This window comes from Marmota marmota, unplaced genomic scaffold (assembly GCF_001458135.2).
Source record: "Marmota marmota marmota unplaced genomic scaffold, marMar, whole genome shotgun sequence".
In the NCBI taxonomy this organism is placed as follows: domain Eukaryota; kingdom Metazoa; phylum Chordata; class Mammalia; order Rodentia; family Sciuridae; genus Marmota; species Marmota marmota.
In genome coordinates this window covers 37593449-37618926 of record NW_025999900.1, presented here as the reverse complement: position 1 = coordinate 37618926, position 25478 = coordinate 37593449, and the positions used below count along the sequence as shown (strand labels likewise).

General features: G+C 37.3%; 2 protein-coding genes across 2 annotated transcripts in view; one reads left to right on the top strand and one right to left on the bottom strand.

Annotated features, from left to right (window-relative positions):
• The window catches only part of Rpgrip1 (RPGR interacting protein 1), a 37580-nt gene extending 14935 nt beyond the window's left edge, over nt 1-22645 (top strand). The window contains exons 10-14 of the mRNA XM_048798851.1: nt 6574-6674; nt 14462-14654; nt 15898-15982; nt 19469-19599; nt 22464-22645. Coding sequence (XP_048654808.1) covers nt 6574-6674; nt 14462-14654; nt 15898-15982; nt 19469-19599; nt 22464-22576 — 623 coding nt within the window. The 3' untranslated portion in view covers nt 22577-22645. The remainder of the gene's footprint in view (nt 1-6573; nt 6675-14461; nt 14655-15897; nt 15983-19468; nt 19600-22463) is intronic.
• Nucleotides 22646-22701: 56 nt separating this feature from the next.
• Nucleotides 22702-25478, bottom strand: part of Supt16h (SPT16 homolog, facilitates chromatin remodeling subunit) — a 33949-nt gene continuing 31172 nt past the window's right edge. Inside the window, exons 24-26 of the mRNA XM_015493135.2 lie at nt 25206-25335; nt 24788-24865; nt 22702-24179 (exon numbers count right to left, since the gene is read on the bottom strand). Of these exons, the coding sequence (XP_015348621.1) occupies nt 24034-24179; nt 24788-24865; nt 25206-25335 (354 nt within the window). The 3' untranslated portion in view covers nt 22702-24033. The remainder of the gene's footprint in view (nt 24180-24787; nt 24866-25205; nt 25336-25478) is intronic.

Below are 25478 nucleotides of genomic sequence, written 5' to 3'. Positions count from 1 at the left end.
GGGGGGGGGGGAGGCATGGTGGCACACAACTGTAATCCCAGCGGCTTGGGAGGCTGAGGCAGGAGGATCGAGAGTTCAAAGCCAGCATCAGCAAAAGTGAGGTGCTAAGCAACTCAGCAAGACCCTGTCTTTAAATAAAATATAAAAAGGGGCTGGGAATGTGGTTCAGTGGTTGAGTGCCCCTGACTTCAACCTGGTACTCCCCTCCAAAAAAAAAAAGTAAAAGGAAAAGCCAGTATAAAAGTGGGCAAAAGATTTGAAACCCACTCTACAAAAAGGAAGGACAGCCATGTGCAGTGCTACATCATGATATATTTGTTCTTTAGAACAATACAGTATAAGCAACACAAATGTTCATTAGTAGTAGAGTGATTAGTAAACTATGATACATGCATGTAATGAAATACTGTATAGGAAAAAAAGACCTGTAGCTTCTGTCAACAATATGAATGACTCTTGAAAATATAATTATGAGTGAAAGAACCCAAACATAACATACATTACATATAAGGTATGCTTCTATTTTTATAGATTTCAAAAATGGGCAAATCTAAACTATAGTGTTTAGAGATGAATACTCAGTAGTACAAATAGAAATCAAAGCAAGGTAATTTTAATAAACTTAGCTTGTCTTTATTTAAAATTTTGATGTTTGTTCATTGTGAATTTTTTTTGTTTTAATTAGTTACACATGACAGTACAATGATCTTGATATACCATACATTTGAATCAGTTGGGGTATAATTTCTCATTTTTCTGAGTGCACAGGTTGCAGAATCACATTGGTCATGCAGTCATGTATATACATACAACAATAATAAAGTCTATTTTATTCTGCTGTCCTTCCTTTCCCCCCTTCCTCTCCCCTCCTCTTCCATCACTTCTCTCTACCCAATCTAATGTGACACACTCTTTTTTTTTTCTTTTTCCTCACTTCATCATGCATGTATTCTGTATAACAATGAGGGTCTCCTATCTTCCATGCAATTCCCCTTCTCCTTCCCTTTCCCTCCCACCTCTCTTCCCTATCTTCTTCTCATGCTCTTCCTCCCTACCCCATTTTGAGTCACCCCCCCCCCTTATATCAGAGAAGACATTCAGCATTTGTTTTTTAGGGATTGGCTCATTGTGAATTTTAACACATACTTTAATTTTCAAAAATCTGGCATTAAAATAGTATTTGTCTTCACAGGCCATTGCTTACAGCTGTGTGGCTAGCCCACAGCTCTTTGTGCCTAGTCCTGATCTGCCCCATACAGAACAGGTCTCTGTGACAGGCACATAGGATCTAGCCCTCAGCCCTCAGGATTGCCTGGGAGAGAAGTGCCTGACTTCTTAATAGGAGCTGTTTGGTTCAAGGCTGTATATTGTTTGCATTGGCTGCTGTTAATATTGATCTCCCCCTTAAAGGCGAGGTACTTGAAACCTTCAGGGACACAATAAGTCTCCAGGGTAAATACTGTACTACCTTAGTAGATCCACACTGCAAGATGGGAAGACACATGAACAACATGAAAAAATAAGGGAACAAAGTCCCTTAAACAAACCAAGATGCTCCAATAATAGAATCCATTGACAACACAGTAGAAAAAATGTCAGAGAAGGAGTTCAGAATGTACATAACTAAACTGATCCATGACATAAAGGATGATTGTAAGGTGAAATCAGAGATAAATTTCAGGAAGTGAAAGATCACTTCAATAAAGGGATAGAGATTATAAAAATAAATCAAGCAGAAATCCTCAAAATGAAGGAATCAATAAACCAAATTAAAAATTCAATGGAAAGTATCACCAACAGACTAGACCACTTGGAAGACAGAACCTCAGGCAATGAAGACAAAATATATAATATTTTTTTAATGTTTTTTTGGTTGTCTATGGACTTTATTTTGTTTGTTTATATGCAGTGCTGAGAATTTAATCCAGTGTCTCACTCATGATAGGCAAGCATTCTACCACTGAGTCACAATCCCAGCCCATCTTGAAAATAAAATTGACCACATAGAACTTCTAAGAATTATAGGATAACATGAAAAGACCAAATTTAAGATTTATTGGGTTAGAGGAAGGCACAGAGATACAAACCAAAGGAATCCACAATCTTTTCAATGAAATAATATCAGAAAATTTCCCAAACCTGAAGAATGAAATGAAAAATTAAATAGAAGAGGCTTATAGGATCCCAAATGCAAAAAATTACAACATACCCACACCAAGGTACACTATAATGAAAAGACAGAATAAGGATAGAATTTTAAAAGCCATAAGATAAAAGTATTAGATTTTTATATAGGGGGAAACCAATTCAGATATCAGCTAATTTCTCAACCTAGACCCTTAATGCTAGGAGGTCCTGGAATAACATATACCAAGCTCTGAAAGAAAATGTCTGCCAACCAAGAATTTTATATCCAGTAAAATTAAGCTTCAGATTAGAAAATGAAATAAAAACCTTCCATGATAAACAAAAATTAAAAGAATTCACAACTAGAAAGCCTGCACTTCCAAACATTCTCAGGAAAATATTTCATGAGGAGGAAATGGAAAAAAAAAAAGTAAATACCAGCAAAGGGAGAAACTACAGTTAAGGAAAAGACAATAAAAGTAGAAATTAAGTCAAATTAAAAACCAGAAATAAGCCAAAATGAATGGGAATACAAATCATATCTCAATAATAACCTTGAATGTTAATGGCCTAAATTCAACAATCAAAAAACATAGACCTCTGGGCACAGTGGCACATTCCTGAAATCCCAGCAGCTAAGTAGACTAAAGCAGGAGGATTGCAAGTTCAAAGCCAACCTCAGCAATTTAGCCAGGACCTAAGCAATTCAGAGAGACCCTATCTCAAAATAAAAAATAAGGAAAGGCTAGGGATGTGGCTTGATGGTCGAGCACCCCTGGGTTCAATCCCAATACCCTCCCTGCCCCCCCCCAAAAAAGACATACACTGACAGATTGTATTTTAAAAAAAGCCCCCCAAACAAGCCAAGATGCTCCAATAATAGATGCTTTCTCCAAGAGACTCACCTCATAGGCAAAGATATCCATAGACTAAAGGTGAAAGGATGGAAAAAAAAACACAGGGATCCGAAAAAGGAAAAAAAAAAAAAAAAGAATCAAATAGACCACAACACAGTAATACTAGATGACTTTAACACACCTCTTTCACTACTGGATAGATCTTCCAAACAAAAACTAAACAAACTATAGAACTAAATAATACAATCATTAATTTGGACTTAACGCATGCACATATATAGAGTATTTCATCCATCAATGAGTGAGTAAACTTTCTTCTCAGCAGCATATGGATCCTTCTCTAAAATACACTGTATCTTATGCCACAAAGTAACTCTTAGCAAGTACAAAAAAATTAGAGATACTACCCTGCATTCTATCAGATCATAATGGAATGAAATTAGAAATCAACAATAAAATAAAAAATAGAAGCTACTCCAACACCTAGAGACTAAATAAAATACTATTGAATGATGAATGGATACCAGAAGAAACCAGGGATGAAATAAAAAAATACTTTGAGGTAAATGAGAACACTGATACAACATATCAAAATTTCTGGGACACTATTAAGGCAGTGATAAGAGGAAAGTTCATTGCATTGAGCTCATTCATTAAAAGAATAGAAAGTCAATGAATAAATGACATAACATTATATCTCAAAGTCCTAGAAAAAGAAGAACAAATCAACACTAAAAGTAGTAGAATATAGGACATAATTAAAATCAAAGCTGAAATCAATGAGATTGAAACAATTCAAAAAAATGATAAAACAAAAAGTTGGTTCTTTGGAAAAATAAATAATATTGATAAACCCTTAGCCATACTAACAAAGAGAAAGAGAAAAATGTAAATTACTAAAATTCATTATGAAAAAGGAAATATCATCACAGACACAACTGAAATACAGAAGATAATTAGAAACTATTTTGAAGATTTATACTCCAATAAAATAGAAAAATCTTGAAGACATTGACAAATTTCTAGAGGCATATGATCTAACCAAACTGAATCAGGAGGACATACAAAATTTAAACAGATTAATTTCAAGCAATGAAATAGAAGACACCATAAAAGCCTACCAACCAAGAAAAGCCCAGGACCAGAGGGATTCTGAACCAAAAATACAAAACCTTCAAAGAAGAATTAACACCAATACTCCTCAAATTATTCCATGAAATAGAAAAGGAGGGAACCCTTCCACACTCATTCTGTGAGGCTAATAACATGCTAGTACCAAAACCAAAGACACATCAAGGAAAGAAAACTTCAGACCAATATGATGAACATAGATGGAAAAATTCTCAATAAAATTCTGGCAAATCACATACAAAACCATATTTAAAAAATAGTGCACCACGGTTAGGTGGGGTTCATCCCAGGGATGCAAGGTTTGTTCAACATCTGGAAATCAATAAATGTAATTCATCACATCAACACAAGAATTATATGATCATCTCAATAGATGGAGAAAAAGCATTTGACCAAATACAGCACACCTTCATGTTCAAAACACTAGAAAAACTAGGAATAGTAGGAATATACCTCAACATTGTAAAAGTTATCTATGCTAAGCCCAAGGCCAGTATCATTTTAAATGGAGAAAAATTGAAAGCACTCCCTTTAGAAATTGACAAGGAGGGCTAGAATTGTGGCTCAATGGTAAACACTTGCCTTCCATTCCTGAGGCCCCAGGTTAGATCCTCAGTACCACATAAATAAATAAAATAGAGGTACTGAGTCCATCTAAAAATTAAAAAAACAAAAAACTGACAAGGATGCCCTCTATCACTACGTCTATTCAACATAGTTCTGGAAACTAGCCAGAGCAATTAGACAGATGAAAGAAATTAAAGCGATACAAATAAGAAAAGAGCTCAAGTATTTGATCAAGTCTGACCTACACCACTGTTCTTTTTTCTTTATTGAAAATGAGATATAGGACAGGAGGTAATTAAAAATCATGTACTATTTATAGTCAACTATTTATTGTCATAATTAGAATACCATTTAAATAATTTAAAATAATTGTTATTATTTTAATGTCACTCTTCAGAAAATAAGAGCTTCAGTTAGTTGACAAAAGAAACTAAAATCTGGAACCGGGGTTGTGGCTCAGTGGTAAAGTGCTTGCCTAGTATGTGTGAGGCACTGGGTTCGATTCTCAGCACCACATATAAATAAATAAATAAAATAACGGTCAATCAACAATTAAAAATATATATTAAAAAAAAGAAGGGGCTAGGGTTGTGGCTCAGTGGTAGAGTGCTCACCTCTCACATGCGAGCACCTGGGTTCGATCCTCAGCACCACATAAAAATAAATAAATAAAATAAAGGTATTGTGTTCAACTACAAAAAATAAATAAATACATATTTAGAAAAAAAAAAAGAAGCTAAAATCTGCCTGGTTTCAGATGTCCAGATAGACATGTCAGAGGCAAGATGCTGTAGTTATTGAAAACGAGTTTATTAATCTTTTAGAGAAAGATCTACATGGTTGTTAGGTGAAGATCACTAGGAAAAGGTCTTAGATGTTGGCAAAGCTTTGTGCCCCTCAGCAAACTTTGCTTTTGCTTCCCATCTCAGACCTTTTCCCTGTGAGATCTCTATAAAAAAGACAACTCTAGGACTTACAAGGAGGCACAGACTTTCTGTCTTTTAGTTACCTATTGTCATGTAACAATCCTCCCTAAAATTTAGTGGCTTAAAACAACAGTAACCATTTATTTTGCTCCCTAATCTGTAATTTAGGCAGGTCACGGGGGTAAGGGTCATTCTCCTTCACATAACTTCAGATAGCTCAGCTAGGGAACACATGGGTTCAGCTTGCATGATGGCGCACTCTAATGACTTCATGTGGTCCTGATTTTCATTTGGGAGCTCTGCAGTGGCTAGGGGCCAGGGGTCCCAGCTCCTCTCCACATGGGCCCTCCTGAGCAATTTGCTTGAGTTTCCACACTTGCTGGCTGGCTTCCAACTGTGAGACCCCTGAGAGATCAAGGGGCCACATTTTAGAGGTTACACAGCATTACTCCTACCATACTCTTTTGGTTGAGACAGTCACACCCTCAGTTGAAATGGAGGGACATAGACCTCATTACACAATAGAAGTGTGGAGATCACACTGTGAGAAGGGAATGCATATTGTTTCGAGACCATCTTTGAAAAATACAGTTGTCATACTTGATTTGCACTGCTTTTCCTCAACTTGGTAATTTTCTTCAGGCCCTACAGGAAGCCCTCAACCTCCCCGCCTGCTTTTCTTCCTGCCTGCCTTCTTTCCTTCCTGCATTCCTTTTTGCCTTCTTTACTCTTTCTTCCCTCCATTGCTCTCTGTTTCTGTTCTTCCATCTTTCCTTTTTTTAATTTTTTTTCTTTCAGATGTGAGCCTTGAAAAATTGGATTTGATTCTTAGCTAGTGAAGTAAAAGTCTAGACACTTAGATTTAGTGGTCAAACAAGGAATCAGAGATGTGGCTGTTGGCTCTTTTCTTGGGCTGGACAGAGTACTTTGAAACAGTTATGTAACGTCAGCCTCTTCTCTAGCAGATCAAGAATTCTGTGAACAAGCTTCTGAAGCCAGTGAAGCACAAACTACAGACAGTGATGACATCATAGTGACACCCATATCTCAGAAATGTCCTAAGACAGTAAGTACACTGGAGTAATCATTGTGTATGACACAGGACTGTAAATAATGACAGTGTGCTTAGTAGCCACATGTTTGAAGTTCAAATCCAATTTAAATGAACTTGATGGGAAATGTAAGTTATTTAGTTAAGTGTACATTACACAATAATAGAAGTTTGTTTGGTTTGGTGTAAATGAGGACTTGCTTCAACAGTTCTGTCTCCTGTTTGGATCCTTGCCTACTTCTTGTTCTCATACCTTTCACTCTACATTGTGATTCATGGATGCCCTTGTCTTTAAGTCCATGTAAGGTGAGCAGCTTTACTCTGGGATGTGTAAAGGAAAGGATTCTTTAGAGGAGGGTTCAGACAGATCATTCAATTTTTGCCATTTTGACTCCATTTATAAATATTAACCATTTCAGCCTCGAATCTCTTTTGAAACTATGGATGCTCCTCAATCTATGAAGGGAGTATGTCCCCAACCCATTATAAACTTAAAATATAATAAGTCAAAAGTGCATTTAATGCCCCTGGCCTACCAAATATCATGGCTTAGTAACACAGTTTCACTGTAGAGTACAGATTTTGTACCCTTGTAATTGCATAGCTGACTAGGAGCAGCAGCTCACTGCCCCTGCTCAATGTCAGGAGAGTGTGTCATACTGCTATCACTAGTCTGGGAAAAGATCAACGTTCAAAATTCAAAGTATAGTTTCTACTACATATTATTTTCACACCATCTAAAACCAAAAAACTGTTAAGCTGTAAATTGGGAACCAGTTACATACACGTATTGAGGACATTCATGTATGTTAATAAATATTCACAAATATATTTTAAAAAAATCATTGTATTTGAATCTTATAGGATTACAAATGATGTAGAAAACAATTATCTTCTTCGAGCCATTCTCTCTGGCACATTTGTAGGTAGTCAGTAAATATTTGTTGAATGAAAAATGAAGGTCTAATTGAGGATTATGAACCTTGTTAGAAACATTAAGAATATAGGAAGAGCCAGATATGGTGACCCATGCTTGTAATCCCAGCTGCTCAGGAGGCTAAGGCAGGAGAATTGCAAGTTCAAAGCCAACCTCAGCAACTTAACGAGGCCCTAAGCAACTTAGTGAGACCCTGTCTCAAAATAAAAAATAATAAGGGCTGGGGATGTGGCTCAGTAGTTGAGCACTCCTGGGTTCAATCCCTGATACCAAAAAAAAAAAAAAAAATGTAGGATGACCTAAAATAGGATCAAGTGGATAATTATGTTGATATAAAATTTAAGGTTTGTAAGAATTCCAAAAAAGGGAATTGTTGCTTTCATAGACTTGTTTGGAAGTCAGAATTTGTGTTGAGGAATTGCAGGAAAATGAAGGATACTAGAATGGAGAGAAAGAACTCAGAGTCACTAGACTTAAACATATAATATGACAAATTGGTTAAGTTTCTCTTCTGAACTTTTGTTTTGGTACTGGAGTTTGAACCCAGGGGCACTTAGCTACCAAACTACAAACCTTTGTGCACTCAAAAGTATTACTTGAGAAATTAAATATGAAAACTGAACCATATTGATAGGCTGTTTAAGACTGTCCCCAGAAAGCTCTATTAATCAGCACAAGGACCCATAAGGTCCTTTGTACTTACCTCCCTTTATGGATCCTCAGGAGGTGGGCATGTTTGTGCATACCTGTAATCCCAGCAAAAAGAAGTATACAATTGGACTGGGCATGTACCTCAGTGGTAGAGTGCTTGCCACTTGCCTAGGGTGTGTGAGGCCCTGGGTTCAATGCCCAGCACACCACACATACATACACAATATATAATTAGTAATATTACCACTGTAATATATACTAACTCATTTGAACTTGCTGGCAGAACAGAAATAGTTACACAAGGTTAGGGACAGAAAGATAATGCCTTTTAGCTTACTATTTCTGGTGTGCTAGCTAATTTTGCCAGGGTGCAGAGATGTTAAAATTAACTAGTCAGCATATACAAGGGGTTAGGACATCCTGGAAGACAGAAATTAAGAGACAAAGAGAATAAATTTGATGTTCTTAATATATGCTACTGCTAAAGAGACAAAAATCTGAGGTCTTAAAGCAAATGGGAATAATGGTTCTAACACTGAGCCACAACCCCAGCCCCTGCTTATGATTTTTTTTTTTTTCGTTTTGGTTTTGACTCATTTTACTTTGTCTTTTTCCTCTGGGACTAAAAAGGAGGACTTCTACTCCTTTTTTTTAATATTTATTTTTTAGGTGTAGATGGACACAACACAAGGCCTTTTTATTTTTTATGTGGTGCTGAGGATTGAACCTGGGTCCCACCTGTGCTAGGGGAGCGCTCTACCGCTGAGCCACAACCCCAGCCCCTGTCCCGTCTACTCTTGAAACAGTTGCTGTCATTATGACCCAGCACTACCAAACTGACATTTAATATAAATACATATATTTTATAAATAAAGTTTCAATATTAAAAGTAATGTGACTCTCTTGTTAAAATTAAAATATAGAGATATATAAAGGACAAAGTTTTCTTACTCAATTTACTTAGTGAGACAGGATCTCACTAAGTTGCCCAGCCTGGCCTTGAACTTTTGATCCTCTGCCTTAGCCTCCTGAGTATCTGGGATGAAGGCACATGCCATTGTACCTGGTTCTAAAGAAATTATTTAATAGGACTTAGTAATTGTACACAGGTATTGAGTAGGGCCCCTAGCCCCTCCCACTACTGTTCCTTAGGGATTGTTCTTATTATTTTTTAAAAATATTTTTAGTTAGCTGGGGTTGTCGCTCAGCAGTAGAGTATTTACCTCACGTGTGTGAGGCCCTGGGTTTGATCCTCAGCACCACATTAAAATAAATAAATAAAAATAAAGATATCATGTCCATCTGCAACTAAAAAGATATACATGGACACAATAAGTTTATTTTGTTTGTTTATTATTACTATTTTTTAATGTGGTGCTGGGGATCGAACCCAGTGCTTCACACACATAGGAGGCAAGTGTTCTACCATTGAGCCACAACCTCAGCCCAGGGATTATCCTTATTAACAGTCTGGTTTATACCCCTTCAGTGAACACACATACACACTCACTTGTATAATGTGTATGTATGTATGTGTGTATATATATATATATATATATATTTATGTAATCATACTATACATTGCCTCCTTTTAATCACCTTCAATCTGTCTTAGGCATCTTTCAGTTTCAATATATAGAAATATACAGAGTTCCTTTTAATGGATACATACTATTCTATAGAATAAATTTGTTCAACTATTTGCTATTAGGTCATGTTCAGTCTCTTGATGTTAAAAATTAGCTGGTAATGAATAAACACCCTTGTGTTCAGTAAAAAGTATTTTTGTGTACTTTGTTTAAATATTTTTGTATGGTAGATTCCTAGAGGTGGAATTACTTTTTTTTTGGTTGTTGTTATTTGCCTCTTTTGGTACTGGGGATTGAACCCAGTGGAGCTTTACCACTAAGCTACACCCCCAGCCCTTTTTATTTTTTATTTTGGAGACAGGGTTTTACTAAGTTGCTTAGGGTCACTCTAGATTGCTGAGACTGGCCTTGAACTTTCAATCCTCCTATTATCAGCCTCTTGAGTTGCTAGGATTACAGGTGTACCCTACCATGCCCAGGAATTACTGTGGTTTTTATTTATTTTTTTGGTACCCAGGATTTAACCCAGGAGCACTTAACAACTGAGCCACATCCCCAGCCCTATTTTTATGTTGAGACAGGGTCTTGCTAAATTGCTTAGGGCCTTGCTGCATTGCTGAGGATGGCCTTGAACTTGCAATCCTTTTGCCTTAGCTCCTGAGTTGCTGGGATTATTGGTAATATGCCACCACACCCAATAAGGCATTACTAGTTTTTAATGGGAATATGTACTTGAAGTTATTGTCCCCCTCCCAAATTATGTCAGTTTAGTCTCACCATATAATGGCCTTTCTCTCACAGTGTCACTAACAATTCCCCGGTATTCTTAGTTTGTTTTTGGTACTGGGCATTGAACCCAGAGATACTTTACCACTGAGCCACATTCCCAGCCCTCCCACCCTTTAAAAAATTGTTTTATACCTTTATTTATTTATTTGTATTTTTATGTGGTGTTGAGGATTGAACCCAGTGCCTCACATGTACTGGACAAACACTTTACCACTTAGCCACAACTCCAGCACCCACAGCCCTTTATTCTACTTTATTTTTGAGACAGGGTTTCATCAGGTTGCTTAGGGCCTTGCTTAGTAGCTAAAGCTAGCTTTAAACTTGCAATCCTCCTACCTCAGCTTCCCAGACCTCTGGGATTACAAGTGTGTACCACCAGGCATGGCAGTATTCTCAGTTTTAATGGAATAATAGTGTTTATCAGGGAAGATATCAAAAGTAATTTGTAATCTAAAAAATGACCTCTGTATCACTGTCTAAAAGTATCCCAATGTATGTTAGCTTTGGAATAGCTTTCAGTGCTTTTAAAGAAACAGGAAAACTTTGTTCTTGATTTTCCAAAATTTGCTTGATCAAGAGCTATTAATTTTTAAGACACCTATTCCTCAAATACACCTTAAGAAATTCAGCTTAACATTTATAGAGTTTATAGAGTTCATAACTTAAACATGATTTTATGTATGAGGAAATTATAATAAACCTGCCCCATAAAAAGTGACATAAAGAAACTTACCAGTTTTGACTCTGGGTGTAGGTGAAGAAAGAAAAATATTGCCTTTGATGAGTTGATGTAGCTCTATAGTGCAGCGTTTGCCCATCATGCATGAGGCCCTTGGTTATATACCCAGTACTGAGGAAGAAAGAAAGAGCCAGGTACAGTTGGACATGCCTGTAATGCTAGTGGCTTGGGAGACTGAGGCAGGAGGATCATGCGTTCAGCAACTTAGTGAGGCCCTCAGCGACTTAGGAAGACTGTCTCTAAATAAAATATTAAAAAGGGCTGGGGATGTGGCTCAGTGATTAAGCACCCCTGGGTTCAATCATCCCTGGACCAAAAAAAAAAAAAAAAAAAAAAAAAAAAAAGAAAGAAAAAGAAAACTTCTCCTTTGAGAATTTTATAACCAGGAGGAAGCCATCAAGTGGGTTTTTCTGCCAAATTACATTACCAGTGTCTGAAAACCTCAAGCTAGGGAATAAAGTGTCCCACATAAGATGTGCCTCAGGTACCTGGCAGAAACAAAAGAAAATACTGTGTTGAGGAAGTTGCTTCAGACAGACCTTCAAGACTTTCCATAGGGGCTGGATGTAGCTCAAGCGGAGCGGCCCGGGTTTGATCCTCAGCACCACATACAAACAAAGATGTTGTATCTGCCCAAAACTAAAAAATGTGAATAAAATATTAAAAAAAAAAAAAAGACTTTCCATAGATAAAGTTCCAAGGAATAGGATCTTACATTTAAAAAAAATGTAGCACAAGGTGAGACATGTAATAAGCACTGAATTTTTGAAAAAGGGGATAAAGTTTTGTTATAAAATACTTGCTCATGCTTTCAGTATCATATCCTCACACTAAGTGAGTACTTGATAAATGGTAAGTTACTTAAAAAAAAATTGAATCCTGAGAGAGCTCTCTGGGATGACAGAAATTTTCTATATCTTAGGTGTTGATCACACAATTGTATACATTTGTCAAAGCTGTACATTTAAGTTCTTTTCATTTTACTGTATGTAAATTATATCTAAATATTTAAAAGTTAAATGCATATTCTCAGGAGATACCTTAAACAGTCTGACATAACAGTGACCTTTGTATTTTTCTTATGTCACTCACTATAAGAAATGTATTTCTACCTTGTGCCCAGTAAACTCATAAATGAAAGTTTTTTTTTTAAAGAGAGAGTGAGAGAGAGAATTTTTTTTTAATATTTATTTTTTAGTTTTTGGCGGACACAACATCTTTGTTTGTATGTGGTGCTGAGGATCGAACCTGGGCGGTACTCATGCCAGGCGAGCGCGCTACCGCTTGAGCCACATCCCCAGCCCCATAAATGAAAGTTTTAAGAAACAAGCCTTACCCCTTACCATTTGCCATGCATTATTCTATCCCATCCTATCTTATCTCATCCCATCCTATCCTATATTTTATTATTTCATTTTAAAAATTACTAGTGAAACTTAGCTAAGCTAATTCATCAAAGTGCCAAAACCCATGTTTTGGAAAACATTGTGTGTAGAGTTAGAGTTTGCTTCATGGGGGTTGTGGGAGGGTTTATATGGGGGTTACTGAGAGGAAAACACCAAATATGTTTATTTTTTAAAAGTATCATAGATGACTCTGACACACAATGGTTGGGAAGTCTTGCTTGCTGAATTTCTTAGAAGACACAAGTGCTCCATTTGTTTTCTACGAGAAGAAAAGATAAGTTGGGGGGGCTGGGGATGTGGCTCAAGCGGTAGCGCGCTCGCCTGGCATGCGTGCGATCCGGGTTCGATCCTCAGCACCACATACAAACAAAGATGTTGTATCCACCGAAAACTAAAAAATAAATATTTTAGGGGCTAGGATGTGGCTCAAGCGGTAGCGCGCTCGCCTGGCATGCGTGCGGCCCGGGTTCGATCCTCAGCACCACATACAAAGATGTTGTGTCCGCCGATAACTAAAAAATAAATATTAAAATTCTTTCTCTCCCTCTCTCACTCTCTCTTTAAAAAAAAAAAATTATAAAGATAAGTTGGAGTAGTATGGGCATTGTCTTGATGACCTAAAGGAAAGAAGCAGCCAGGAGGATGCTCACAGATAAAAGGGAACCATGGTTTACAGGACACCACTCTGTATTTACAGGACACCACTCTGTATTGACATGGTCTTGCTGCTACACTGTGCAAGGAGGAACTCATGTTGACCTTGGTCTACTTCTGGAAACTGGAGATTTGCCAGCTGTCCTTTTGACTTCCCTCATGCTAGTGTGAACAGAGGGACAATCGAAAGAGAGGACAGCAATCCTGAAGTGGAGTTGAAAGTATTGGAGTCACTGTGGGAGTCTGGTGGCCTCCTCCATGGCATGCACTTAGGTGGACAAAAGAATCATTGGTGGGCCAGAGTTATGGCTCAGTGATAGAGTGCTTGCCTAACATGTGTGAGGCACTGAGTTTGATCCCTGGTACTACATGAAAATAAACAAATAAAATATAAAATAGGGGATGGGGATGTGGCTCAAGTGGTAGCGCGCTCGCCTGGCATGCGCCCGGCGATCCTCAGCACCACATGCAAAGAAAGATGTTGTGTCTGCCGAAAACTAAAAAATAAATATTAAAAAATTTTCTCTCTCTCTTTAAAAAATAAAATAAAATAAAGGTATTGTGTCCATCTACAACTAAAAAAAAAAAATCACTGGAAATCGGGAAGCTCTTGTTGTAGCTGAAGGAGCTACTAAATCTCCAAGATCGATGGACAGGTCTTATAAGTCCTATTCTCAGGAGAATACTGGATTGGTTTTCGTTGAAATTGGAAAAAAAGCTCTCTCTTCATAAATCATCTTGATTCTTTCTGTATGTGGAGATGGCCAAGAAAGGATGATCTGGAAAAATTTGACTGGAAGATAGAATAGCTGGATTCTCCTTACCAATTTCCCATAGACTAGTTGTGACAATTCAGACAAGTTGTCTCTTGGTGACAGTTTTAACCTATGAATTGATTCTCAGGGAGTAATATATTAGATTATGTCTGTGATTGATTTCTGGATAATAATGTGTTAATTTGATGGAGTCTAAACACTTGGAGCCTCACTAACCTATAGGAAATAAATAATATTTTCCTTATAATATTTCCTTATTAGGATTCAGAGAAGATATGCATTGAAATAGTCTCCCTGACCTTCTATCCAGAGGCTGAAGTGATGTCTGATGAGAATATAAAGCAGGTGTATGTGGAGTATAGATTCTACGATCTACCCTTGTCTGAGACAGAGACTCCAGTATCCCTGAGGAAACCGAGGAAAGGAGAAGAAATCCACTTCCACTTTAGCAAGGGTGAGGTATCCTGTGTGGTGAGGGGTAGAGGAGGCTGACAAACATTTAGATTGATGGTCAGAAGTGCTCTGGATTTCTGATGGAGGTGAATCCAGCCATTTTATCTTTTATGATGATGATGGCGATAATGATGGTGATGATTTGCAGTACTGGGGATTGAACCTAGGGGTTCAATCACTAAGCTACATCCCAACCTTTTTTATTTTTTATTTTGAGATCTTGTCTGAGGTCTCCTGAGACTGGCCTCAAATTTGGGATTCTCCTGCCTTAGCCTCCTGAGTAGCTGAGATTAGAGACAAGTGCAACTGTGTCTGAATACTCTTTTCCTTTTAAAAAATTAATTTATTTTCTTAGTATATCCTGCCCTAGTATGTACAAGATAGAAGTTGACTTCTCATTTAGGTAACAAAATTTCTGAGACGGGCTGGCAAACCTGAGGTGTGCGCAACTATCAGAGATCTGGACTGTTGTCTTCCTGTCATCCCACAGCCTACCTAACCTTCTTTCTTTGTGGTTAACCTTCTTTCTTTGTGGTTCCTAATGACTGCTGGGGAAAGGAAGAATGCCTCCCAGCTGAGCCCTTTAAGCAGCCTTCACAAAAGTCTCATACAACACAACAGTCTGAATTAAATCCTGTGACCATATTAAACTAAAATATAGACAGGAAAGTGTGCTAAGGTTGCAACATTCCTATACAAAAATGAGGAGGAAGATAGGTGTCCTGAGTTGACCCTACCACAAATTTGAATCTCCAGGTGCCCCTAAAGAATCAGTCTCCTAGAATTCTCTAGCTTAGGGAGTAGTGGGAGCACATTTATTTTGGCATATGATAGAACAGCTTTCAATGATGATTATAAGGCTTCTTTTTCTTAAATGACCAGATGGTAAATAGTTTAGGCTTTGTAGGCCAGACAGTCTCTATTGACTGCCATTGTGTTTCAAAAACAAACACAGGCTGGAGGTGTAGCTCAGTGAAGAGCATGTGATTAATATGCTGGTGTCCATCCCCACAAAACAAACAGAATCAAAACCAACCCCCCAAAATAAGAACAAAAAATAGCCACAGACACATAAATAGGCATGGCTGTTTTAAAAACAAAACTTTATTTACAAAAAAAAAAAAAAGGGAGCCAGCTCATAGATCTAGTTTGTCACTTTTTTACATAGACTACTTATGAAAGACTTCATGCCCAAATAGCAACAGTATGTGATTTTTTGCTTTTTTTTCTTACCTTTAATACAGTGATAGACCTGGACCCACTGGAGCAACAAGGCCGAAGGCAATTTCTGTTTGCCATGTTGAATGCTCAAAATCCTGAGCAAGGACAGTAAGCATCTGATTTCTACTTTAAAAGGAAGGAGATATTCAAACAGGAATTTAATAGTCTGAGTTTAGTTTTGTGCTGATGCTGAATATTTAATTTATTCTTTTGTGTATGTGGATTACTGGGTATTTAACCACTGAGCTATATACCTCTAGCCCATTTTTATCTTTATTTTGAGACAGGGTCTCAATAAATTGCCCAAGCTGGCCTTGAATTTGTGATCCTCATGCTTTAGTTTCCCAAATTGCTGGGAAACTGTGCCTGCCAAGTTAATTTACTGTTCTTTTTCCTGGTACCAGGGATTGAACCCAGGGGTGCTTAACTACTGAACTACATTCCCACCCCTTTTTTATTTTGAGACAGGGTCTTGCCAAGTTGTTTAGGGCCTTGCTAAATTGCTGAGGCTGGCTTTGAACTTGTGATCCTCCTGCCTCAGTCTCCCAAGTCACTGGGATTACAGGAGTGTTACCACTAAGTTAATGTACTATTAATGAATTTCTCATCTATTTGAGCCCGATGTTTGTGACTACTTGATCAGTTATTTAATCCTATAGGTTTAGTTCATTTCTCACCCATGCCAGCCCTTGACGGTCCTTTTTGTGGCAGTAATCTACTTGTATATTGACATGGAATGGACAGCATGCTTTGATATTCTAAGCTAATTAAGTTCTCACACATGAAGAAGTGTTCCTAGCTTGCTAAAAATTGTGCCTTGGTAATACTAATTTTACATTTAGACTTTTAAAATTGTCTTTTTATGGGAATATTTCAATTTTGTTATAACTAAGTAAATTCTATATCTCCTTTAAAATTTTAGGAAAGCCAATAGGCTTTATTTTTCCTTTAATCTGAGACTTTATAGAGTTTCCAAGTTATATGTATTGGTTACTTACACTAAAAAGAAAAATTATTGTTTGGCTGAATTTCAAATTTCATATGTTTTGGTTTAATTTTGGAAATCTGGCAATCCTATTTTCTCCTGTGTGTGATTAAGAAATGATACAGGGCTAGTGTTTTATTATTATTATTTTTTTTAAAATATATATATTGGGCTGGGGATGTGGCTCAAGCAGTAACACGCTCACCTGGCATGCACGGGGCTCTGGGTTTGATCCTCAGCACCACATAAAAATAAAGATGTTGTGTCCACTGAAAACTAAAAAATAAATAGTAGTTGGACACAATATCTTTATTTTGTTTACTTTTTTTTTTTTTTTTTACTGTAAAATGGTTAAAATAATGAGGCTCGAATCCAGGGCCTCGCATGTGCTAGGCGAGCACTCTACCGCTGAGCCACAACCCCAACCTCAGGGCTAGTGTTTTAATTTGTTACTTTTCTAAAGTTCCAATAATTTTACTTTGTCTCCTAGAAAGGACTGAAAAAAGGAGCCAGTTTAAAAAAAGTGTTGCTGATTTCACAGTATTATTGTGGGCTTAGATAAAAATTTATTGATAACTTTTGGAAATGGAGACTGATAATTTGCCTTCTGTGCTAATGTTAAATTTAATTTTCACTTTTACTTTTTAAAAAAATATTTAAAAAATATTTTAAATAAGTTGTAGTTGGACACAATACCTTTATTTTATTTATTTATTTTAATGTGGTGCTGAGGATTGAACCCAGCGCCTCGCACATGCTAGGCGAGTGTTCTACAGCTGAGCCACAACCCCAGCTCCTTTACTTACTTTTTAAATTTTCAGAATTCTTATAACTCTCTCTTCCTTTAGTATATTACAGTGCTGATCCTTTTCTACTCAATTTTAGATTTTGGTTGATTTTGCCTTTGATTTTTTTTGTTGTTGTTGTTAGTATTGTATAGCTGACAGTAGAATGGCTTTGTATTCTGACAGGCCTGGTTTTGAATCCTAATTCTCTTACTTACTAGCTTCATCTTTGCAATATTACCTAACTAACTCCAATGCTCTTGTGAGAATAAAATTGAAGTGACATAGTTTACAGAAGCACCTGGCATGGTGGCTGGCCCATAGCAATGCCAGTTATACTATCCCTTTCCTGGAAAGCTGGGGTAGGGAAGTTAGCATTATCCCTTTGCATTGTTGAAGATCTTAGTAGTGATATAGAATTTGTGATAATCACAAATGAATATTGTTTATGCTGCTGAAAATGTATCCTTTTTAGGAAGGCCTTCTTTTCAAGTGAATCTTGTTTAGCTGTGCTTTAAGAAATTGAATTTTTAGTCCAGTTCTTGCTCCCTTAGCATTATCAGCATCAAGATTTGCTTTTTTTATTGTGCTGAGGATTGAACCCAGCGCCCTACATGTGCTAGGTGAGCACTCTACCACTGAGCCACAACCCCAGCTCCAAGATTTGCTTTTTAAAAATTAATAGAACCAGGCGCAGTGGCACATGCCTGTAATCCCAGTGGCTTAGTAGGCTGAGACAGGAGGATTGCAAGTTCAAAGCCAGCCTCAGTAAAGATGTGGTGCCAAGCAACTCAGTGAGATCCTGCCTCTAAATAGAATACAAAATAGGGTTGGGGATGTGGCCAAGTGCCCCTGAGTTCAATCCCTGATACCCTCCCCACCAAAATTAATAGGAATACGAAATGTCCAGAATAGGCAAATCTAGAGAGATGGAAAGTAATCAGCAGTTGCCAGGAACTGGGAGAAAGAATAGGTAGTGACTGCTTAATCAAGATGGTTTGTTTTTTGAGGTAATGACCATTCTGGAATTAGTGCTGATGATCACATATTATGCTTATACTAAAACACACTGAATACTGTAAAATGGTTAAAATAGTGAATTTTATCCAAGGAAATTAATGGGATTATTATGGATTGTACAAGTTTCTAGAATTCAATACCATTTACTAGGCTAAATCAGGATAATACTAGTTGTCAATGACTACTCATTGCTTTTGGGGCATTGTACTATGTGCTTTACAGCATCATCTGTGAGTACTCCAAGGAATGTACTTTTTATACTTGTTTTCCAATTTTGCATTCCTTGTGTTGCCTTTGCTCATGTTTGGGATCCAAATTTTATTTATAAAACTTCTCCTAATATCCATAATATTTCTCACAATAAATCCTTCAACATTGTAAATTGTGTTACCAGGAATTTTTAAAAAAAATTTTTTAGTTGTTAATAGACCTTTATTTATTTATACGTGGTGCTGAGAATCAAACCCAATGCCTCATACATGCCAGGCAAGTGTGCTACCGCTGAGCCGCAGCCCCAGCCCTTACCAGGAATTTTATCTTGATAGTTTTGAGATATGATCAACTTATTTTTAAAAATCTTTGTGTCTTCTTCTAAGTGCCTGTAGTAATGGGTCTTTAAATAAGTAGTTTTACTTAATTAAAATTACGTTGATTCCTCACTTTGTTGTCATCTAGTCTAATATAGGCAAAAGAAAGGTGATTCAGGGGAGAATATACTGTATTTTTTGATTATTTTTCTTTATTTTCTTTTTAAAGTATAAGGGGATCAGCAGTACTGAAATAAATGGATTTTTCCCCTGTTAGTTTAAAGTTTACAGTGGTGAGTGATCCTATGGATGAAGAAAAGAAAGAATGTGAAGAAGTAGGATATGCATACCTTGGACTATGGCAGATCCTTGAATCAGGAAGAGATATTCTAGAACAAGAATTAGATAGTAAGTAATAAAAATTTTTGTGCTTCTCAGTTCCTAATTTTTTAAGAAAAACATCCTAATATTGAATAATTTTTGTTTTGCCTTCAATATATCATTATCACTTTGAAGATGGTGAGAGACGAACTGAATTGAGATCTCTTCCCCATAGCTGTCTGTATTTCATTTCTGGATCCAGCATAAAAAGTAATCAGTTGTTTATTTTAGCTCTCTTATTACCTCATTACAATTAGAATCTATTTTGACTCTACAATTTTTGATAGGGATTATTATTTATTTATTGGTGTTTTAACCACTGAGCTGCATCCCCCTTTTTATTTTTTATTTTTTTTTTAGTTTTCGGCGGACACACGCATGCCAGGCGAGCGCGCTACTGCTTGAGCCACATCCCCAGCCCCCTGCATCCCCCTTTTTAAGTTTATTTTTTAGTTGTTGATAAACTTGTATTTATTTATATGTGGTGCTGAGAATCGAACTCCGTGCCTCACATATGCCAGGCAAGTGTGCTACTGCTGAGCCATAGCCCCAGTCCCCCTTTTTAAATTTTTTATTTTGAGACCGGGCCTTGCTAAGTTGCTCTGGGCATTGCTAAGTTGCTGAGGTTGGCTTTGAACTTGCGATCCTCCTGCATCAGCCTCTTGTGTTATTAGCCTTACAGACATGGGCTTCTATACCTAGTTATGGAATACTTTTTATTTAAAGAGAAATTAATTTGGGGCTGCGGTTGTGGCTCAGCAGTAGAGCGCTTGCCTAGCATGTGCGGGGGCACTGGGTTCGATCCTCAACACCACATAAAAATAAATAAAATAAAGGTATTATGTCCAACTACAACAAAAATAAATATTTTTAAAAAATTAATTTCAATAAAATTCAGACATCAGAATTTCCAGAACTCTCTTAATTAGATAAGGTTTGTAAAGTTAGCTAATACCTTTCTCTGTTAATTTGTTCATGTACAGTCCCATATTCCATATGGATACCAACTCTCTTCTTCCCTCATATCCACTGGTCACCAAGTGATAATCACTCTTTTTTGTCTTGACCACATTCTATTATTTGATGTACTGTGTTTACTGAATTGATATAAAGTTGTTCTGATTATATAGGAATACTCTTCAGATCAAATATTACAGTTCATACTTTAGCAGGTTGACACAACTTCATTGTGTTCCTTTAGTATCTTTCCAACTATGATTATTTAACCTCTGTACGCCTTTTCTCAACTTCAAAACAGGGATAATAGCAGTAGAATGTATTTCACAGGGTTATTGTGAAGATTAAAGGGACACTTTGGTAAATAATGGAAGACTAAGGGCCACGTAGACAGTGCCTGGCACATGGCAAGTGCCATCTGTTAGCCACTTCCAGCTCCACTAATCTGTTTCATCCTTGAACATAACCAAGACTTCAGTGCCAAGAAAAACTCTTATTAGCCTTTTCTAGTGATCTCAAAATTCCCATGCTTATGAATGAGTGCTTCTCAAATTGTTTTTAATCATCCAATAAAACCAACTTAAGAGTATTCCTTTCTCTTCCCCCACCAGGTTTTAAACATGTTGATCTTTAAAAATGACAATCTGCTTTCTGGCCCTATATCTATCTACCTTATCACTGCAAAATTCAACTCCTTTGAACTATTCACTGAATGATCAGGCCAAAGCAGTCTTATCTCTGTACCTACTATATTTTTGCATTATTTCCATTCCAAGCATTTTGTGAAGCATTTTGTGAATATTTTCACTTTTCCTAATTGCCAAATCCAATTGGTTTTTACTCATCTTTCCTGACTTCACTAAACCAGTAATGCTTCTTCCTTTTTAAACATTTTTTTTCTTTTCATACTGAAGATCGAACCTGGGGGCACTTTTATCACTAAGCTACATCCCTAGCCCTTACAGGTATGAACCAACACACCTGGCTTTCCTTTTTATCCCCCCCAGGATGTTAACTATCACTTTCTAGCTGGCTGGCCCTTTTTTGCTTTGTAGATTGTTCTTCCCTGGACTGTTCCTTTGAATATTTATTCTGGTTCAGTTCTTGGTTTTTCTACATAATACTGTCTGGGAACAGGTGGTTGAATCCACTCACAGGGTTTTAACTATTGCTTTGTAGATCAGATTGTTTATACTACATAGACACAATAGATGCCATTACTTCCCCTGAACTCTAATTCTCTAATTTTAAACTTTCTAACTTGTATTCCATTATTCAGATTACAATGGCCATTTTCAGTCATGACCTTTTCTCCTTACTCCCAACACTTGAGTTAACAAAATTTTACTTGTTTTGAATCGTTCCCCACCCCATAAGCAACTATTATACTGAAGATCCTCCCTTACCCTGCAAAAGCCTCATAACTACTCTCCTAGGCTTAGTTGTGCCTTTTTGAAGTTTTTGAATAATGGGGTCACCTTCCTAGAACCCATAAGGGACACTGCCACTTCTGATGCCTTTGGTCAAAATCAAGTTCTTTAGAACAGAGTCCTTTGTGATCTGCCCTACTTATCTGTATAGGTTCATTCCTGCCCTTCCCTGGTTGTTTTTCAAACACATGTTCTCATGTCTTGGCATACTTGGAGCATGTCTTACATTTTAGACTTAGCTCATGAACTGTCTCCAGAAACCCTTCTATTTCTCCATTCTGGCACATGCCCCTTGTCTCCAAAGCACTTTGGGCTTTTACTTATTACAACAATTATATACTATACTGCAACAACTGTTTTCTATCCACTAGACAGAATTTCCTCATGAATTGGGGTAGTTACTTCATTCACTTAGTATCCTCAGTACCTGAGATAACAAATATCTGTTTTGAGTTTTTTAAATTGAAGATGCTACTGCCTAATACTTTTGCTTTTTCTCAACAGTTTTTAGCCCTGAAGACCAGGCAATTCCAATAGGAAGACTGAAGGTTTCTCTTCAAGCAGCTGCTGCCCTCCACGGTATTTACAAGGAGATGACTGAAGATTTGTTTTCATGAAGGAACAATGCTTTTCCATTCTAAAATCCAAGGGAACAATAGTAAAAATCTCTTATAAAGTAACTTGCTATGCCATAAATTTGGTTTACTGTGGTATCTATTATTTCTCAGTCTCATGATAAAAGTTTAGTGATGAAGGTTTATTTTTGTGATACTAGTGGGGTAAAGGCATTTTCCTTCCAATGCGTCAGCACTTAACCAGGTGATAAGCAGGTTGCTTTCAGGGACTGCAAAGGAATGGTCACAAAAGACAAATTTATAAAAACAAAACAACAAAAAAACCCACAGTTTATTTATCTTTTAGTTCTTCCAAAATTGAAAATATCAAGTCCTACTGCTAAGGAGAAAAAAAAACAAAAAACAAAAACAAAAACAAAAAACAAAACATAAAATCTGAGACCCTTCCCCCCCTCTTCTCTTAGTCACAGAACACAGAAGGAAGTGCAGTGGGACAGGTGGGTGCAGAGAACCAGGAGGGGAGGATGGCAAGATAAACTCCCTCAATACTTAAAAAGCTGTTCAACAGAAACTGTGATAAATACAGGACAATGCAGGACAAGTAAAAATAAGGAGCAGCAGTGATGAGAGGCTGTGTTGTAGATAATGGCCTCCCTTCCTCTTCTCTTTTCTTGTCAGGGTATTCTAGGCCCAAGGCATGAATTGCCCTTCCAGATCTAAATGTAGACTCCTTTGAGCCTCCCTCTAGGTTTCATTTGAAGCAGTATGTGAGGTACCACCATTCTTCCTTAGATACATCAGAAAAGAGACTGTGGTAACTTTGCCTTCTATCATTGTACCATGTGTGAATTTTAAGAAGAAAAACCAAGCCAGGGAGTGTCACTGCTTCTTATGTCTTCCAAGGCAGCAGAGATACCTCAGAACCTGCATGAGGCCAGAAACCAGGAAAACTGATGAAGCCACCAGCCCAAACTGCCTCACTAGCTCAAGCTGCATCACATCGTTAGCAAATTCCAAGAATCTTTTCTTGAGTATTGCAAAGATGGAACTTAGACGTGAGGAAGGTCATGGCAGTGGGGTAGGATGGAGGGTTGAATCTGCTGGTCAAGAACCATGGTACAGGTAGTTAAGGAGCTCCTTGTACCACTGTCTTAGAAATATAGCTTTAGAGACACCAAAGATAAGGTGTCAGAAGCCACCGATGTCCTGGTAGAAGGTGATAGGAAGAGAGGAATGAATGGTATTTATTAACAGCTGAAGCCTCCGCCCTTCTTCAAGAATACCTCCTCCCTTGCCATCTGAACTGGGGCCATTGGCACGGGTCCTGGTGGGCCTGAAATTCCCCGAGTAGATTGGTCCACACAAATGGCCCCCTAAACCCATACACACAAATGGCAAAACTTCAAAGAAAATAAAAGGAAAAATACAGTTTCTATGTCATGTAAAATTTTCAGGAGTTGGCTGGAGGAAGAATAGAGCTCAGAGCCAAAGTTCAGATGTTACTTCCTCTTTTTCTTGGGAGGTGCAGAGCTGTGTCTGGAACCGCGGTTAGAGCCACGGCCTGAGCTGTGTACAGATGCCTTCCTCTTTCGACTCATACTTCGACTCTGTTCTTCCTCCTCCTCATAACGACTTTCTCGGTCCGCTAAACATAAGAAAGTATTATTGGTTAGCTTTAGTTACCTACTGGATAGCATGAAATAGTATAGAGAATGTCCTTTAGTCAGACCTGAATTTTAATCTTTAATCTATCACTTATTAGTATGTGACCTGGGGCCACATGCTTAACCTTTCTGAATCTTTATTTATTTGTAAGAAGAAGAATTATTTAAGGATTAAGTACGGTGTCCTGCTCAAAATACCTATCATGTCTGGGATACAGCAGATAATGTTTCCTCTTCATCTTTAACTTGTATTTGGGGTTTGGTTTCAGAGTAACTAGATTAGCACTACAAAGATATTCCTCTTAACCCGGAGCCATACATGACTATGTGGTATCATGGCTATGAGCACCCTGGAAGCTTTGGCAGATGAAAAAGACATCTGGTTAAGGTGGTGTCTTATCCACTTGGAGAAGTTAGATACATTCTGGACTTATTTCTCCTTTATTCAATGAAACTGTAGCTATGGCTCCAATTTTTATTATGTTCTTTTGTTCTTCTCATGAGGCTACAGAAACATGTCAAAAATTTGTACATAAATAAATGAATGAATAAATAAAAACACCAAACAAAAACAATTTTTTTTTTTAACCTTTTCGGGCTTCTTCTTCCAGTTCATCCCAATCCTTCCCACTCTCTTCTTCACTGCCCAATGATTCCTTGGAATAGTCTGAAATAACAATGATCACAAATTAGTCATATAGAAACAGAAACATCATAGAATGACAGAATTAAAAAAAAAAAAAGCAGTTTCTAGCCTGGCATGATGGCACACACCTGCAATACCAGCGACTTAGAAGGCTGAGACAGGAGGACTGCAAGTTTAAAACTCAGCCTTAGCAACTCAGCAAGACTGTGTTTGTTTTAAAATAATAAAAGAGCTGGGGATGTGGTTTAGTAGTTGGATACCCCTGTGTTCAATTCCAGGTACCAAACAAAACAACAAAAACAAAGTTTCTAGAAATCATATTAGGAAGCCATGACAAATTTCTTTTTTATAAAAGACTAACCTGATTCTTCTGCTTCTGATGAGTAGTCTTCATCACTATCCTCCTCTTCCTCTTCATAGTCATCCTCTGATGGATTAAAAGTCTCATCTTCAATTTCAGACTCTGAATCCCCTTCTTCGGCATCACTCCCCTGGCAAGTTAGAAAGACCATAATACTATTAATTTCCATTCCCATATTCACCTTATAATGAAGAAATTCTACCCAATTAGTACATCAACATTTTACATGAAAAAAACAAAACAAAACAAAACAAAAAAAACCTGAGTGACTAA